At 35.3% G+C, this 19,632-nt stretch overlaps 2 protein-coding genes across 2 annotated transcripts in view; both read left to right on the forward strand.

Annotated features, from left to right (window-relative positions):
• LOC114245625 (uncharacterized) overlaps nt 1-19,632 on the forward strand; it is a 219,774-nt gene that overhangs the window by 87,532 nt on the left and 112,610 nt on the right. The gene's annotated exons all lie outside the window — the stretch shown is intronic.
• Nucleotides 450-18,514, forward strand: Diap2 (Death-associated inhibitor of apoptosis 2). Its single transcript, XM_028177784.2, has 11 exons — nt 450-1,347; nt 1,984-2,129; nt 2,445-2,585; nt 4,160-4,364; nt 7,151-7,309; nt 8,562-8,633; nt 11,533-11,635; nt 12,429-12,573; nt 13,447-13,699; nt 14,694-14,833; nt 15,556-18,514. The coding sequence occupies exons 1-10, from the start codon at nt 937-939 to the stop codon at nt 14,814-14,816; spliced, it is 1,758 nt and encodes a 585-aa protein (XP_028033585.2). The 5' UTR covers nt 450-936; the 3' UTR covers nt 14,817-14,833; nt 15,556-18,514.

Consider the following 19,632-nt stretch of genomic DNA (forward strand, 5'->3'; position numbering starts at 1 on the left):
ACAGTTTGGTCCTTTCTCCTTGCTTTTTACATGGTGGTTGTAACGCCGCTACTACCATAATTGTTTTGTTCAGCGACTTATTTAAAACGTAGTGATTATATACTCTTTGGACATATTGACAACCGTGTGCACTTAAAGATGTATACCGTATGTGAAATGACTGTCCGATCCGGTTGTATAGTGGTCTGGAGCGACAACCGATTTGGTAACCAAATTTAGTGTGCCAGACTAAAATGGAGCGTGTGTATACTTTTAAATCTTCAAACCATAGAGTGACAGAAGAGTATAACTAAATAGGTATTACACATAAATTACCTACATAGCACTAACGCAATTTCAATTAAATCGAAAGTCGCGATTTTCCCAGTAAAAAAATCGATGTTGAAATCGATCCTTGTTGTTTCTAAAGAATAGTTTCACCAAAAACGATCTCGATTCGTATGAGCTTTCATTGTATTTCAATGAACAAATACTATCTCTGTGAACACTCGCAAATTTACAATAACGGAAAGGATTGTTCTGAAATCCCTCAGGCAGAGCATTCTTTCTTCGGACAGAACTAGCACACTTAAATAATTATATTTCAATGCCATGGCCACAGTAGCTAGGTAGCCAAGCTTTTGCTCTTCGGATAACAATTGGGTTTCCTAAATTAATTTTAGGCTAGTTAATAGTGTAACCATTCTATACTAAACTTAATTAACCGATTCTTCGATAAACAGATCTCGGATCACCACTCTACTTTTCTTCTGATTCAATTCAATCAATACGTTTTATCAGGATTTTATTTACCATATTTATTACAACGGGAATAAATAAGATTTGCAACTACTACGTAAACATTCATTGTGATCAATGTTAGTTAGAACTCAAATATTAAACCATCTCCTGTATAACATTACTGAATTATTACGAAAAACGTGATATTTATTAAAAATGAATTATGAGACAAACAGACTCAATACGTTCACAAACTGGCCTGCTTTGGCTCCAGTGGATCCCATCAGAATAGCGAAGGCTGGTTTTTTCTACACTGGCCAAGGAATGGAAGTGCAATGTTTTAGTTGTGGTGGTAAAATTTCCGAGTGGAATTACGGAGATCAAGTTATGTGGCGACATCGTAGGATGGAACCAAATTGTACGTTTGTTGTGAATTCACAACTATCGGGTAATGTACCGATGGTATTAGGCCCTGAATGTCCTTCGACGGATGAGCTAGCCAGGTCTTGGTCGACTACAGATGATCAAAGTGATTTAGTTGAATCTACTGGAGACTATGGTGTTACTGAAGAAGATGAAATGTATAGGAGCGAAGCTTTGCGACTTCTTTCATTTAGTCATTGGGAGGTGAGTAAGCTACTTTATTATTCTTGAAATACGTTTTGAGTAACGGCACGGAGCCGGTCTGTATAAAACATGCTGAAGCTTTCTGTAACATACTCCACACAGACTATATGGTAAACAGTTTCCATTAATTTTAATTGATTGTCCCGCACCCTTAATTTTGCTGCTTAATATTGACTATGAAATTCAGTGAATGGATATTTCTGGAATGGAAATGGATATTTCATTTATTTTCAAAATATTCAGAAATATATTGCTATTAATGAACAAAAGTAGCAGTAGTGTTCAATCCTGGCCAACTCGAACAGTTATTGTCCCTATCCCAGTTTTTTTGTATTTTGTTTTTATTACATAGGTCTTGAGAGCCTGCCTAGGTAGGTACCACCCTGACCAGGAATGTATTTAGATTTGACGGGCAGGACAGCCATTACTTATACTATATAATTAAGAGACCTCATCTCTCAAGGTATGTGGTGACAGTCTCTTCTTATAATCACTTTACGTCAGGTGGCTAAGTGCCTGTTCACACATTTAACAGTGAAAAATATAACAGACTAGCCACTTTAACTAGCTTTTGATGTACATTAAATGAAAAAAAAGGTTTTAAAATTTAGATTGAATAAAGCCTTAAATTTTTAGGATGATTCTGTATCTCGTGAAGCTCTCGTAAGTGCTGGTTTCTATCATATAGGCGGTGGACGTCTACGATGCGCATGGTGTGGGGGAGAGTTAGCTCCGTTCAGACGATTTGGATCATTGGGTCGGCCACTTGAAGTCCATAGAATGTAAGTTTATTTTACTACTGTGCTAAAAAAAGAGTAACCTCAAAAAAATGTTTTATTTCCTTTTGTAAATTTGTTTTTCTGTTGTAAATAAAAAATCTATTACAATTTCATTAATTTATTCCAAATTTAGAAAATTAGTTCTAAATTTTAAGTTATAAATACAATTGAATCAACATGGAAAAAAAACTATTTATTTTTGATAAAAAAAGATTATAGTAATTTTCTTAATATTCATCAAGAGGTTAGGAGTGCTAAAATTAAATAACTGTGAATGATTCTTAATAATTCACTGATAACCCTATCTTATTTTGGAAGGTACTTCCCCCGATGCGCCCACGCTGCTGCACTTGAATCGGCACAACAGCCCTTTACTTTACCGACAGTTATGTCGTCACCGTCAGACACGCCCCCAATACAGTCACCACCAGAGACAGGCAATGATTCACAATCACAGTCGTAAGTAATTCAACTATACACACTTTATCATAGTGGAATTCACCACTGAATTCATCAGCACTAAAACTCAGCCAAACTATTGGCACAGATGATATTACTTGGAGTGATCATTCAGTTTTTCAACCTGCGAATGTGAAAAATATGGGGTAGTCAATTGTTTTGAACAAAAAATCCCGAATTGAAAATTTTGTAAAAACTGAACAGAAGCATTTTTTATTGACCATAATATCCAGTTCAAATTGCGAAATTATTACTCTATTCCAAATAGGAAGTCCCTTTTGACACTTCTTAGAATGTAACTTCACGTTTCACATAATTTGAAATAATAAAATTTTTTTGTTCATGGTTGTAAATCATCAATAAAAAAATTTACAATCAATCTAAATAATTATACAATTAATTCACACACACAATCAACATAATATTGTTTTTAGACATAGTGCTCAAACTAATTAAATCTTTAAAAGATAATAATATTTTACTGCAGTTTTGTATTTACGTTTTTTTCTTTTCTTTCTTTACGTTTTCTTTTTGCGTACTTTACTAGTACTAGATTATTGACATCTAAAAATAGTAAATTTTTATTACATATTATATTTACATTGTTATAATTTTTTTTTATTACATATATAAAATTTATATTATTTTTTTCAATGTTGTGATTCGAAATTCGTTATAATATTACATCGGACTTATTTAAAAGAGATGGAGATGAACATAGATATGTGTGTAGCCAAGACGATCAGTGGATAATAATATAAGCATTCAACACAAAATACATATTATATAGTTTCTATTAACATTCCCGTCATTTCTACTTTTACGAATCTTTCGTGACATTCTTTATTAACATTTTTAAATCTGAGAGTTTTAAGCGGTAGGCTTGTGGAGGGTATTAAATGGTAGGCAGCGGCTTGGCTCTGTCCCTGGAATTGCTGAGGTCCATGAGCGACGGTAACTACTTACCATCAGGTGGGCCGTATGCGAATATGCGTGCAAGAGCAATAAAAATAAAAACTATCTGACCTTTGCAAATACAATCACTGAACTATGCTGATTCAATTGATCCTTGAATACATTTTTCATATCATGCTAATTGTTTCGTACACAATTGAGCGCAACGTTATTGAATAAATAATTTAAACACCATAAAAGTATACATCTAATAACATGTCTGATATATTTACTAGGTCAGAGCAATACGGAAGTAGGTTGTTCTGTGTGTGCATTGTCTCACCTTGGTAACGATGGAAACAGTAATCATTGATCGTAACCATTACAGCTTTAGTTGTAGAACTTGTCAGTTGACTGTTTACTAGTGAAGAAAACCTACTACTAGATTTTAGTAAGATTTATACTAACTGTATTAAAAAAAAATGTTTTTATTGTTTATTTGTTTATTCCTTGAAAACTCTTTGGCTGTGACTGTCAGACATAATGCGTATTGGTAATGTGGAGTGTTTATTTTCAAAGTGAATCGATGTTTTCTTTATGATCTCCTGTAGGTTTTCAGACGAATATCAACTATTGTTTGTATTTAAAATCGAATGTGAGCAGTGATTATTGTATTATAGTGCGGGAGCTGCCCACAACGAGCGACTCCTGAACATGGGCGGTACTTGGCGTACGTTAGGTGTAGTCAGCGGCGGAGCTAGATACCCTCAATACGCGTCGTTGGCGTCACGACTGGCGACCTTCGACTCTTGGCCAACCGACAAGCAGCAAACGCCTAAAGATCTATCCGAAGCAGGATTCTTTCACACCGGAACTGATGATCAGGTGAATAATAGAGATCGACATGCACCTATCATACCAACTTAGCATTTAGTATTTTGTTAATAATAAGCAAGGAAATTTGTATCAAACTAATATGAATGTTAATGGTTTTCAGTTGTGACGTCTCTAAATTAGATTTAGAGATCTTATAGAAATTGTTCTATAAGACAAAATCATTTAGAAAACCACACTATTTTCAGTGACACCGTCTTATAACAGAGCCCGGTAGTAAGAATTATATAAGCTACTAGCCGTACTCGCCCGCTTCGCTGGGCATTTAAAATTAACATTATTATTTATTGTCATTATTATTAGCAAGTCCAACACTCATATAAATATTAACCTATCCATTAAGTACATGTATTTTCTATATGAATACTAAGTTTCAAGTCCATCGGATAAATTGAAGGATTGACTTTTACACTTGTTGTCGAAAAAAATGTGAACTAATCGTACTTACTTAATATTATAGCCCGTATGAATACAGCTTTTCAGATTCAATTAGGTCTAAATTTAAAACTGCTTTTATGGTTTAATCCCGTGTTTACTGATTTTTTATTTAATAATTTCTAATTACGGTATCGGCTTAACTCTGCCCTTAGCATTGCTGACCTCCATGAGCGACGTTAACCACTCACCATCATCAGGTGGGCCGTATGCTCGTCTGCCTACCAGGGCAATAAAAATAAATATTATGTATACGATTCGCGAAAGCCGTATATATGTTACGGTAAATGTAGGTATTGCCGCAAATGTACACATTTTCCGGTAAATATGCACATTTGCCTCCTCGTTTGGGTAAAGTGCATTCAACTAATATTTACAATTTCAAAGAAGGGAAATGTACATTGAATTCACAATGACCATGTCGTTTTGGTAAATGTGAGCATGGCATATAAAATACGAAATCGCATTTGTAAATAACATATTTTAATTAAAATAATTTTCGTTTTTAAAGCCTTTTGTATTATGTTTATTTAAATAAATATTTTTTTACTGCAACAATATCATTAATTTATTTGTTTTTACTGTAACTTTTCTTAAAACAAGAAGGCGAGAGTATACATTTACCAAAACGTGAAGGCAAGAGTACACATTTGCCAGGAAATGTACATATACATTATATTCAGTTCACATATACCTATTTTTTGGCAAATGTGCACATTTACCGGTAAAATTGTACATTTACCGTACGAGGGCTGCACTAAAAGTATCGGGAATGGAATATTTCCACTGTTCCTGTCATATTAAAATCTTTTTAATTGAAAACTCCTTGGTTTTAAAAATCGAATACCATTTATTTATTTTAAAAAAGATTCTCGGTCTTGGACCGGACCGGATGATTTCTGCATTTGGTGATGAAGTCCCATCCAAAACCACAATTTATCACTGGTTTGCTGAGTTTCAACGTGGACGTGTCAAGCTCAGTGATGATCCTCGTCAAGGTCGTCCAAAAACTGCAGTCACCTAAGAAAACGTTGATGCTGTGCGTAAGCTGATTGAGGAAGATCGACATGTGACATACCGCGAAATTCAGGCAACTTTAGACATTGGCATGAGTCAAATACAAATAATCTTGCATGAACAATTAGGTGTAAAAAAGTTGTTTTCCCGATGAATACCGCATTCGCTCTGTGAAGAGCAAAAAGCGGCTCGCGTTACTTGGTGCGTCAGAACTCTCAAAAGATTCCACGCAGGATCCTCAAATGCTGTATACAACATTGTATCAGGTGACGAATCCTGGATATACGCGTACGAACCCGAAACAAAAAACCAGTCACGAGTTTGGGTGTTCGAAAATGAGTTAAAGCCAACAAAAATTGTTCGTTCACGGAGTGTTGCAAAAAAAATGGTGGCCACGTTTGTCTCCAAAACCGGCCATGTTACGACTATTCTTCTTGAGGGACAAAGAACGGTTAATGCAGAATGGTATGCTAGCATTTGTTTGCCACAGGTCGTTTCTGAACTCCGTAAAGAGAACTGCAACCGCCGCATCATCCTCCATCACGACATGCGAGTTCTCACACCGCGCACACAACAAAAGAGTTTTTAGAGCAAGAAAACATAGAATTATTAGACCATCCGCCGTACAGCCCCGACCTAAGCCCTAATGATTTCTATACTTTCCCTAAAATAAAGAATAAATTGTGTGGACAGAGATTTTCATCACCTGAAGAAGCTGTGGACGCCTACAAAACGGCCATTTTGGAGACCCCAACTTCCGAATGGAATGGTTGCTTCAATTATTGGTTCCATCGTATGGAAAAATGTGTCAAATTTCGCGGAGAATACTTCGAAAAGCAATAAATACATTTTTAAATAGTAATGTTGTGTCACTTCGTTAATTCCCGAAATTTTCAGTTCCGCCTATGTAACATATCGACGCTTGAAAGGCAAACGTGACTAAGCGACAATGCGTGAACTTTATAGTAGACTAATTTTAAGTTGAAATACTTGAAAAAAATTCTATTTTAAGGAATCTAGCTGTAGGATTGAAATGATTTTAATAGACCTATAAATATATATTTTTGCGCATCGAATATGGTTATTGCCTATCATTTATGTACAAAGCAGTTATTGTCGCTTAGTCACGTTTGCCTTTGAAGCGTCGATATACATTATATTCAGTTCACATATACCTAACTTTGGCAAATGTGCACATTCACTGGTAAAAGTGTACATTTACCGTAACATATTACATTTACCGTAACATATTACATTTACCGTAACATATACATTGCCGCTTATGTTTCGTTCGGTGTGATTATTATTAATGAAATGATTCGTAGGTTCGCTGTTTCTACTGTGACGGTGGGCTCGGCAAGTGGGAGGCGGGCGACGCGCCGTGGACGGAGCACGCGCGTTGGTTCCCGCACTGTGGGTACGTGCTGCTCCTCAAGGGAAACGAATTCGTCGATGAGTGCCGAAACGACAATAATCGGAGAAATGTAAGTATTACTGGTGGATTACTGGTGGTAGGACCTCTTGTGAGTCCGCGCGGGTGGATACCACCGCCCTGCCTATTTCTACCGTGAAGCAGTAATGCGTTTCGGCTTGAAGGGTAGGGCAGCCGTTGTAATTATACTTGAGACCTTAGAACTTATATCTCAAGGTGGGTGGCGCATTTACGTTGTAGTTGTCTATGGGCTCCAGTAACCACTTAACACCAGGTGGGCTGTGAGATCGTCCACCCATCTAAGCAATAAAAAAAAAATAGTATAGAAGAATATCGTCGGTGTCAAACCAAAATCTGCTATGTGCACTTTTTGAGATTTTTACTTTTTGACCTTTTCGTATAGTTCACAGCCCTATCTACTGTATAAAAAAAATTGTTTTGTGTCTTTAAGCTTTAATATTTATCTATAGCTTTCATTTGATATAGTTTTTAAAAATTCATCTTCATATAAAATTTTATACGAAAATGTTTTTACTCGTTAATTCAAAATAGAGTTGAGAGAGAGACAGCGACGATACGCTGTGGCGAGTAGCCATCATAAACGCAAGATATTTGACAGATGCCTGAATCTCGCTTACGACATTTTCAAAATGCTTGCATATATACAAGTTAACAATATTAGAACCGTCGGTCTACCGAGCAATATCACCCGCTCGGTGGAAGATCTTCCTTTCGTCGTTATACCTACATACACTAGTAACAAGTTCTTCACTCTTAAAGTCCGTTCTAGATTTTTAACTCACACACTAGGAAAGGGGTTTTTTATTGCTCTTGTGACGTGTATACGGCCTGATCAGCTGATGGTGAATGTTTACCGTCGATCATAGACGTGAGTAAGGCCAGGGGCAGAGCCAAGCCGCTGCCTACCGTTTAATACTCTCCACAAGCGTCGTTTGAAGAAGGATAAGTTGTTGCGGTCGGGAAACACCGTAGAGGGAAGCCCATTCCAAAGCTGGATGGTACGTGGCAAAAAAGATCTCTGGAAGCAGGGCTGGCAGACAGCGCTGGAAGAAGGAAGGGTTGTTGTTCACGCAATTCGCATATTATTCTTAAAATTCTATAATACCAAAGAAAAAAAGTTTCTGATTACCTATGTAATTCGAATTTTTTTATTTAATATTTATTTTAAATATTCGAATTCAATTTATGTTTCGTGATCCAGTTGATGTATGAGGAAAAATTAATTATACGGCTACGAAGTATTGAAGTATGAAGTATTTATGAAATGTATTTAATTTTCACAGAATTCACGAGAAACTGGTGTTAGTTCGAGACGAAGAAACCCGGGCGTCAACTACCCGGTGACCGAGATTGAAGTGAGTTGAGATAAATACGTGTACGTGTGACGGTCGGCTTACACGCGTCTCATTAACCCTTAGAGCGCGAACCGTCGATAGATCGACTTTGTATTACTGCGTATAGAGTGCGAAGCGCCGGAATCCGGGTAGAAATTGCGGAAGAATTTAGAATATTGCGGTAGAATCTAGAATATTGCCGTATAATTTAAAATATTGCGGCAGAATTTAGAATATTGCCGTAGAACTTAGAATATTGCAGAAGCGTATTTATAGTTACTAAACGTGGCATTGGTATTTTTCTAGCACTAGAAAAAGAGCTCATTCAGAAAACATTGCTATTTTACAACAGAGCCACTTATTTCTGTTGGTAGAATTATGATACATATTGTCCACGTGGAGCCACACGAACGTGGAGCCACACACCTTTAAACTAGTATCTCGTTAAACCAATTTCTTCTAAATCACTAAGTATGGTAAGGAATGATTGAATGGTCAAATTTGAAATAATACTCACGTCCTCACCTAACACCAAACTCGGATTCGTTAGCTAAATGTTTTCAAATCTCTTTAATATCCGTAGCTCGTTCTGTGTGAAACGAGACGTGAAAACTTAGAAAGAGAAAATAATTTACAGAAAAATCGGCGGTAGTTAGCACAACATTCAAATATCGATAAATAATGTCTCAATCGAAAACTAAAATATTCGAAATTTCTGAAATAATATAATAGTAATGAAAAACGCGAAATTAAATCTTCAAAGTAGATTTAATTATATCTACGACCAACGAATACTTCAGTATTAGATAATACTAGATACAGATAGATCATAGACAGATAATAATAATTATACTATGCCCTTAATAACATAGAAATAGAATAAGATATTAAGTCCTACGCAAGAGTACAAATAAATATACAATATATTACGTGACCGTCTCATGTATCTCGAATAACAAACACGCAATCGAATTCCAAGGAAAAATAGTTCAATGACAATAAGTAATTGTTCATCAATCGATTTGTTTATGTTTGGAGACTTCGAGTTCCAATGTCCTCGTTGAGAACTTGTATCCAGAACATTGTTTTAATACTAAATCAGAAACAACCCGTGCTTACTATTGCTTACTAGAGTCTGTAAAAAAATTTAATAATGTTCATTGTCGTCTTGTAGTTTCTCCTGACCACTATTCTGAATGGTTAACGTTATGTATTGTGTTCAACTTAAATACATTATTAAATGGTATAAAAGGATTTCCAATGAAATTATAATTTATTTCAACTATAATGTCACAGTAAAAATAATACGATTTAACTTTACGACTATTAGATACTTAATTTATTCATAATTCCTAGAAAACAGGGAAGTAATTGAATAAAGAAAAGTAATATCGTCAAGATTTAAAAATGATAATAATAATAATTGGCGTTTGACGACCTATATTCAAACACAGTCCGAGAGTAACTAGAATATAGCCCATTAGCCTTAGGCTACCGATGTTTACGTAGGAAAAAAATATTCAAATGTCGACTTATAATAGTTCAGTTCGTCTTTTTTTTTATTTGTACCTCTGCTGATAGCCTTGAGAGGCTATATCAGTGTTACCCTAGCATGTAGGTGAGCTCTCAGGTCTCAAACCGGAGTGTTGCTAACACTGGCCCTAGGAAGAGCAGTGCTTCGCAGAATCTACCAACGAATCGGAAACGCGACCGCAGTTCGTCTATAGACAAGATAATATATTCGGAACGTTGAAAACAATAAAATGAAAGTAATAAACTCGAAATTAAACCTTAAAATTACATAACTTTAATTATAAAACTTTCATTGACAATTAAAAAAAAGATGTGTGGTGTCGTGGGACACCGAATAGGAACGAAGTTCCTTATAACAATATTAATTATAAGTTCCATTCGAGGTATAAAGAAAATAAAATTGGAGGTTTCGCAACAACCCACGGACATTCGGTAACGTGCGAACTTATTGTGGTACACTTCATTCACGGTTGCTTGCATAAGAGTTACGGCCTGGCCACGGGGATCGGCGGTGCGAACGACGAAGCGGCGGATGAGGCGACAATTCGCGCGGCACCGTTTGCAGGCCACAGGTACTCAGGTCCGACAGCGAAATGTCTAAATCGAAATTATCTCGATATTGCTTAGAAATAATAGTTTTTTGGTTCAAGACCTATTATTTGGAAGAGATTGTGGACTACATGATTTGAATAAGAATCGGAGTATAAATGGAGAATTCCACAAGAAGCACGAGAAATACAGAATGTATCCAGAAATTTTTTGTTTGGCTTTGGGTGGCTAGACTTCCAAATAGCTGGTCTAGCTAGTATTTGAGCAATAAAAATTTCGGTGTTCATTTTTCGCGGCGAAAACAACTAAAGTCATTTGGTCACTGCACCATTCGCCGCGACTACCGCTCGACTCCGTGGCTTGCGCCGTCTTGATTCATGCTTTTGTTTTGCTCGCCCGCCGCGTCGCAAGTCGCGCGATTCGCTCGGTACATTTCGCCGGTCGCCGTGGTGCGTGGCTTGATAAGTACACTTCTATGTGTTTATTTTAGTCGCTAGACGCTTCGCCGTTCGCACCGCGCGAATATTCGTACCGGCGAATGTCCTGTGGCCAGGCTGTTAGTGTATTGCGCAAACGAACGCTCTGAGATCGTGGTGAATGAATGATAAAAAAATATGTTATTTTTTGTACGTTATTACAAAGTTAAGTCGTACACTTTACGGACGTTTTTTCCCGGTTAGGGTACCCCTCCGCATCGTTCCATAAGGAACTTCGTAAAAAAACAACAATTCGATGATCAAATTCGTGCAAGCTGATAGCTGTCTTGTGACGAACAGACACTGTATGACGTGTACAGACGTAATTTTCAATTTGTCATATAATATGAATACATCGACAGGTCGAGGAGTGCATGGAGAGTCCAATAACGTTGGCGGCGCTGGGGGCGGGGCTCGACGTCGCGAGGGTGCGCCGAGCTATCCTGCAACGATTGAGATCAACAGGTACATATCTTCATTTTTTGAGCACTTTGCTCTAATTGCTTGGCCAACGCAATTGCATTTATGTGTCGTCGTGGCCTAAAGGATAAGACGCCCGGTGCATTCGTATTGAGCGCATAAATTCTAACGGCTAACATTCTTTATTTGAGATTTGATTTAAGAACTTGATTCAAATGATTATCTTTTAACAATATTGTATTTATATGACGCAGCTTTTTTTTTCTTGCTTAGATAGTTGGACGAGCTCACAGCCCACCAGGTGTTAAGTGGTTACTGGAGCCCATGGACATCTACAACGTAAATGCGCCACCCACCTGGAGACATAAGTTCTAAGCTCTCAGTAGGTATAGTTACACCGTCTGCCACATCCTTCAAACCGAAACGCATAACTGCTTCACGGCAGAAATAGACTGGGCGGTGGTACCTACCCGTGCAGACTCACAAGAGTAATATACATATATGTATGTGGTATTGAATTTATTGTGCTGATCAATACGCAAATCATAGCGATGTATTCTACGTTTGACTGTGTGTATTATTGAAACGCACTGCAAATGATATTATAAAAAAACAGAATCGAAAGCATTATTTATAAGGTCAACTTTATAAAGGTACAGTACAACGGTGCATGATGGAATCATCTCACTATCTCGCTTGCACACCCCAATTTTTATGACGATAATGACGCCATAATTAAATGAATCATTTTCTACCTACCACCAGTAGCTTTTTGGAACCCAACTTTTATGTATTATACATTTAAGTATTTAACTTTTTACATTTAACTGTTGTTAAGGTACACCGTTCCAAACATCAGAGGCACTGATTGATTCCGTACTAGACGCGCAACTGAACGAGGAAGCTTGGAGTACTAATTCGCAGTCACAAAGCCTTTCGAGGCATTTGGCTGAAACGCTCAGAGGAATGGGTTCAATACCAGGGTAAGATTTTTATATAAATATACCGTATGTATAACTATGTACAAAGCAAGGTACATTTGGAATAAGCTCTGAAAGATTGTAAAGAAAAAAGGTAATTAGAGTGTAGTTCGTATTTGCCTGTGTTCTAAAATCAATCCAACAAAGTTATTGGGTTTTCGTGTGACGTCACACTTTAGTAAACAATAAATATTGTCGTACACATCGAACAAAACATAATTAAGAATCAGTAATAGCTTTCTTAACGCATTTAAATTCCCTTTTCTAATAAGTGGTGGGCAGATAAATATAAACTTTTGTAATCGGCTGAGAGAGAGAAAGAGAAAGAGAGAAACGGAAAGAAAGAGCGGGAGTCAACTATAAATTGTCCTCATTGTGACAGAATACCAACCAAATATGTACCTTGAATTCAGATTAAATCTGCTTAGCATCCTTTATCATTTTCATAGTGTTGATTTGTTATGTGTATGTAAGTATATTACTCGTAGCAAGTATATTGGTATATAAATCATATAGTGATTTCATATTACATGTAAACGGTATATATCTATTTATAGAATGTGTGTATTTTCTTTAATAATGTATTGTTAATAGTACATCGCAACATACCTGATGTATTTTTTATCTATTCCAAAATTTTCGTAAATTTAACGGTTGTCTAGAAGATAACGCTTTTAGCGATAAGACCGCCTATTGTACAAATATGTTGTGTTTTGATGTGCAATAAATTATATTCTCTCTCTCTTTAAATTTTCTTGGTAGCAACGACAAATTTCTTTCTCATTGCTACCAAGGAAGTTTACTTTTTGTTCTTCAAAAAATAATTTCGATTGAAACAAACCATTGTGTTCAATTCCAAATTTATTTGCTTTACAGTATAGCACCGCAGACGTGGGACAACAACCCGGATAGAGGCAGATCGCAAAGAGACGGTGTATCTCCGTCGCTTACTGAAATCGAATCAAGGCGGTCAACCAGCCAACCGCGAACATTGCCACCGCGCAGGAACGTATCTGTTATCGATGACGACAGAACTGAGCCTTTGCATAAAGAGGAAAGCTTAACGTTGGAAGAAGAGAATAGGCAGCTCAGAGAGGCAAGGCTGTGCAAAGTTTGTATGGATAACGAGGTGATTATATTTCTTTTATTTATATAAAATGGAACTACGCAAAAAAAAAATTGTTAAGAAATGAATAACAATAAATAATCTTGCATTTTTATGACATCACCAGCACTACTGTACTTAAAGTAATATTTCAGTTCATCAAGTTGATTAGACACTATTTAGTTTTTTTTTAAAACATATGCAAATGCAAACGTTTAAGACCATATTGGTAAAACATTGATGTCCTCATCGAGTTAAACGATATTATTGTATTAAAACAGATAAATTTTCTTTATTAAATTGGTACAGATTTGTGAGTTTGTAGGAAAATTTACTATAACTAGTGGTCCCGCAGTAGTCCAAATTCGACTTTAATTAATTGAAATTATAAGTTTGAACATTATTATGCTTCAAATATACTTATAAAATATAAAACTATACTTATAAAATCACAGATTTCACCAAGACTACATTAAAGACAAATAATATTAAAGATAAACAATATTAACCTATTGTCAATTTACCAACAGACTTTATGCAATAACAAAGTTTGACAGTAAACAAAGAGTATATATATATATTTATTATATATTATGTGTGTGTGTATCAAATACATGGTAGTGTGTGTAATGTTTTTTTATTGATTTAATGTATTATTAATGCATAGTTTAAATAAAGTATTAGCATTCTGCACTCCTTCTCTATAAGTGTGCAAAATTTCATACTCCTCCGTCCGCGCAATTTTCGTATAAAGGGGTACAAAGTTTTGCTTCACGTATTAATATATATATCCCGCTAAGTTCTTCCGCGCTCTGTCCCGCCGTCTCAACAGCCCTGACTGGGCTCCGGCCCGGTCCCGGGTAGGGCGCCGGCTGTGAGCGGCAGGAGTTTTTAGTGAGGTTCAACGCCTACATATACCCCGCCTGCCGCGCGGGTGGGGATTTGGCGATTTTCTCCTTTGGGAAAAAAATATCTTCCACGAACCTAGTTGAAAGTTACAAGGGAGTGGTTGTTGTAGGTGAGCGTGGTGTTCCTGCCGTGCGGGCACCTGGTGTCGTGCGCGGGGTGCGGCGCGGCGCTGAGCGCGTGCCCGCTGTGCCGCGGCGCCGTGCGCGCGCTCGTGCGGGCCTACCTCGCCTGACACGGTCAAACCATCACGTCAGTACATGCGCTTACATCTACAACTAATTATTCTGATTTCTCGACGACAGGGTTGCCCGCATACGTCGTACAATAGCGTGATTAGATGAACTGTAATGTGTAGTTTTGCAGCACCCGATCGGGTGCTGACCGGGTCTTTCGCCAAACGAATTTCATTTTTAAGTATTTGGATTTTAAGCTTTTTTAAGCCTGTTTTTACGGTCCAATAATACAAGCTTCTTAATTCAAACCGGGTTAAAGCTTGTTAATTCATTACAACTTTTCAAAAGCTAGCTTAGTGTTTAAATATATTTTACAAACATATACACATATTTTACAAACATACATTTGCAACAAGAAAACTTGTTAAAATATTAACTAATTAAAATTGTAATCTATACATTTAATTTCCTTCTTCTAATATTATTTTTCTCATTAAACATAGTACACTTATAGTAATCTAGAATGAGTATAAAACATTGACAAGCATTTTCTTTTAACCCGGATAATAATTATGATTGTTCTTTTTTTTCTGCACTTTTAAAATGTTCATTAATAGAAAGAATCGAGAACAGATAACTTTTCTACTACATTTAACTATGATAATAGTCGCAAGATATCTTTAATATATCTAATAAAGCCGATTACAATTTGAAGAGTTTAATAATAATAAAAAATGGCAACCGACTTTATGTCACATATATTATGTACGTATTCTTATTGAATTAATTCTATTTCAGGCTACCAGTGGACCGGCATCGCAACTAGTGACTGTAACAGTGAAACGTATTGTTTCTTTTTACGTGATTTAAGTGAAAATTAATTTTAAATTATGTATCATGTGAGTATAATTTGTTGTGTCTTTATATGTTGCTACTATAACAATACGAATGAAAGGAAAAAAAATGTGTGAAACGGAATAATGATGATAAAAGGTAAAGCCTTCTTTAAAATAATTTTAATAGTCTCAAGTGAATGAGAAAACATTAGATTGTTTATGAAATTTTACTCTTGGTCCGTTACGTGACGGAATCCCTTGAACGCCTACGCGTTGATTAAAATCGAACAATTAATAAAATTTATTAAAGAGATTTCGTCTCATTTATTTTAATGCTTAATAAATTTATGATTATGCACTTACTGCATGATGTAATTATTCCTAATCATTTGATGCGAATTAAGAGCGATGAACCGTATATTATGAATGTTTGAATTAGTGATGAAAAAAATTAACGATGATTTAGATGATCGTGGCACAACCCTTATAACTAGCGTTGCCAGATTTTTTTTAGCCCATAAGGGGCAAATGCTTAAATAGGCAAAAAACTACGAGAATTTAGTTTTTTACCCGGGAAAAATAAAAAACAAAATTATATAGTGACATTCTTTTTTTTTTCTTATATTTTTCCGAGGAGCAAGTCAGTTTTAACATATTTTTATCGGTTTTAACATATTTATAAAAATCAATACAATTATAACCATACGGTTCAAATACAGGACAGAGTCAGTCCCGCCGGGACATTTTAAACTAAGCCTAAAATACGGGACGTCCTGAGAAATATGGAACGTCTGGCAACCCTACTTATAACCCAAGTACAGTTTCTGTAGAATTAACATAAGTCTGTTTATTTTTTAGAAAAATAGGTAAGTAGAGAAAATCACTGTCAACATAATATCTCTGTATGTATCTGTGTATATTTCAATGCAAAGAATCAAATCTAAAAATCCGTTCTAATAAGAATTTTAACTACGCATGCAACTATTATAGTATGTATTATTTACATAATAATTAATTGAGTTTACTTAAAGTAAATCATTTAAATTTTGGTGTTGTTTAAATCTTATCATTTAATTTGGAAAACTAATTGTATATTAAAAAAATACGTAAACAAATATATTTAGTGAGTATATTCAAACATTATTGAAATAGGAAATTATCTATTTATCGTTTGAAATTAAAAGTTACGAATATTAGAGAAAAGAAAAGAAAAAATGTTTTGAATATTAAATATTTGTAGACATTTCGCTTAGCATTCAATTTTACTCGTCTAGTACTAGAATTCAAACTGTGGGCTGAGTAGTACTTACGAACACTAGTCTCAACGTCACATGTTATAGATAATTTATTATGGAATTAAAGATAAATCGTTAGTTCCACGTCGAGACATTGACATTCACTCAGACAGAGAGTAGTCTGACAATTGAAGACATGAGTGGATGAAGAAGATATGATACAATTTGTTTGGAAACGGGTAACAAACTTTTGTTACTTGTACTTTTTCTTCGTAACATAACTCCTTCATCACATGCAATTTCTAAATTTAGCCTTTAAACTTGGAGTGTTAAGGTCTAATATGGTTTATAGGCACATAAAGCTTCATTCAGTGTAAAACTCAAAAATCTTAAAAATGGTACTTAACCCTTCATCCACTCATGTCTTTAATTATTGTTGATCAAAAAAGTTATGCTTTGTTTACGTTATGCAAAAGGTTTTTCTAGTAGTAAGCCTTAAAACTATAATAGATTTTAGATTGTTAGATCACACATACAACGCATTGATAGTGTAGTGAATTGATTGAATAGTCTTTTAGATAATGTTTCCGGTAACTAATAGTTAAAATTAGGAAAAAACATATGTATAATATGTAAGGACGGATGCGTTGAGAAGAAAAAAAATGTTTTAAATTGATTTTGTAGTTACATTTGTATGAACTTTTTGTTCCAATTTATGTCGAAGTAAGTTCAGCTGATATTTGAATTTCGTTGAACGTAGCGATGATTTTTAATTTAATTAAATCAAATTAATATTATATATTTTAAGTATATATATATTATTATATTAGGCAATTTAATTTAATGTAAACTTGCCTTTCTTTTTATTTTAATATTAATAGTGCAATAAATTGTTTAAATGATCTGAAGCGATGACACGATCATGGACGCGGTGCTCGCACAAAGTGACAGATTTTACGTCTTAATGCGTATAGTCTATAAGCGTTGTTCGCGTTTGTACCCATTTAATATACATTGACTTCTCTCACTGATACTATACGAACTAATTCTCTTCCAATTTCGTTTCCATCGCAAACATATCATGGCAGATAGAGGTTGAGCGACCAATTTATTTCGGAATTAAATATAAAAAAGTATATATTTGCAAACGCTAAAGGCAACGTTTGTAGTTTTCGAACTGCCTATTTACGGTAAACGGCTGTGCTGATATATTGAATTAAACTTAGGACGTAAATTGTTAAAAATTTGAAAGAAATCAAAAGCCTTAAAATTCGATAAGAAAACGATGGAAATACCATCGGGAACTGTTCGTTATAAGTCGTAACTTTTAAATTACGACTACAATAAAGACAACTTATCGTAATACTGTCGAGACTTTGGTCAACAGCAAAACGAAAAAAAAACGACACATCGGAGAAGTGAAATTTCAATGTTTAAATAGTTTGAGTGCGAAGAAACTGCCGCATTGTCATTGTCAAATAGCACCTCTAGTACTTTCGGAGTGAAGCAAGAATACATACAGCACGTACAGACGCGAAGCCAATACGATCTAAAATAGTGTAAGCGCCTTTATCGAAGATAGCGGGAATTGTTGTGGAAAAATGTTGTTAATGTTATTTTTAGATTGTAATTGGTATTTGAAACGATATTGAAGTGGGGAATTACATGGTTTATAACCACGAATAATTGTTTTATTGAACGTAATGGGACGACAACGCGAAATTTGTGCTAATGGCCATTCTGTCTGGTACGTTAGTTTGATAGTGCCCTATTTCTCTATATAATCTCGGGGTCCTTAGTTTTCGTTTAGAACTTTTTACATTTGCACTCTCTCTGCCTTGAGAATCGCTCGTGTTTCTGCGATATGAAGTTCTCCACTTTACATTGTGTTACGCAGTAATTTTTAATTATATTCAAATTCAGTGGAAAAAATTGTTTTTGTATAACGATTACTATGTTTTTCCTTTGCATCTCTCGTATTTTTTAATGGAACAAATATATTTCTTATTTATTTTAATATAGCACAAAAGTTCCTTATCCAAAATCAATCCAAACTTTTTTTACTGGTGGTAGGACCTCTTGTGAGTCCGCGCGGATGGGTATCACCACCCTGCCTATTTCTGCCGTGAAGCAGTAATGCGTTTCGGTTTGACGGGTGGGGCAGCCGTTGTAACTATACTTGAGACCTTAGAACTTATATCTCAAGGTGGGTGGCGCATTTACGTTGCGGATGTCTATGGGCTCCAGTAACCACTTGGTAAACAGGTGGTGTGTGAGCTCGTCCACCCATCGAAGCAATAAAAAAAAACATTTCTGATCAGCATTGGAAAAAAAATAAAAAAATAGTTAATTACTGACTATATTAGGTATAAATATGTGATATATTATTATGTAGATGGTTGATTGATTAGACGACCCACCCAAGATAAATGGCATCTCATATCTTGAGACATTTCATTTTCATGCATGCTTGCTTCACGTATATCACACAGTATAATCTGTACCACCATAATTATTCAATTTTAATTGTTACGATAATTTTTTTGTCGTTATAATTTTTATCAAACCTTTTTTTTAAATATTATAGTGAGGGTTATTCGTAAACACATGACAGGTACGTACTTTAAACTTAGTACAGTAAAAAATATGTATAATAGTTAATACTTACATATTTAATAATTACAAATGGTATTATTTACAGTATATTTATTAAATATAGTATACGACCAGTATTTAGGGCTCCAAGATGCGAAAGCTCTATGCTATATAAAGAATGAGCGCTTTTCACACCAGACTATTAACAC

This window comes from Bombyx mandarina, chromosome 23 (genome assembly GCF_030267445.1).
Source record: "Bombyx mandarina strain Sakado chromosome 23, ASM3026744v2".
In the NCBI taxonomy this organism is placed as follows: domain Eukaryota; kingdom Metazoa; phylum Arthropoda; class Insecta; order Lepidoptera; family Bombycidae; genus Bombyx; species Bombyx mandarina.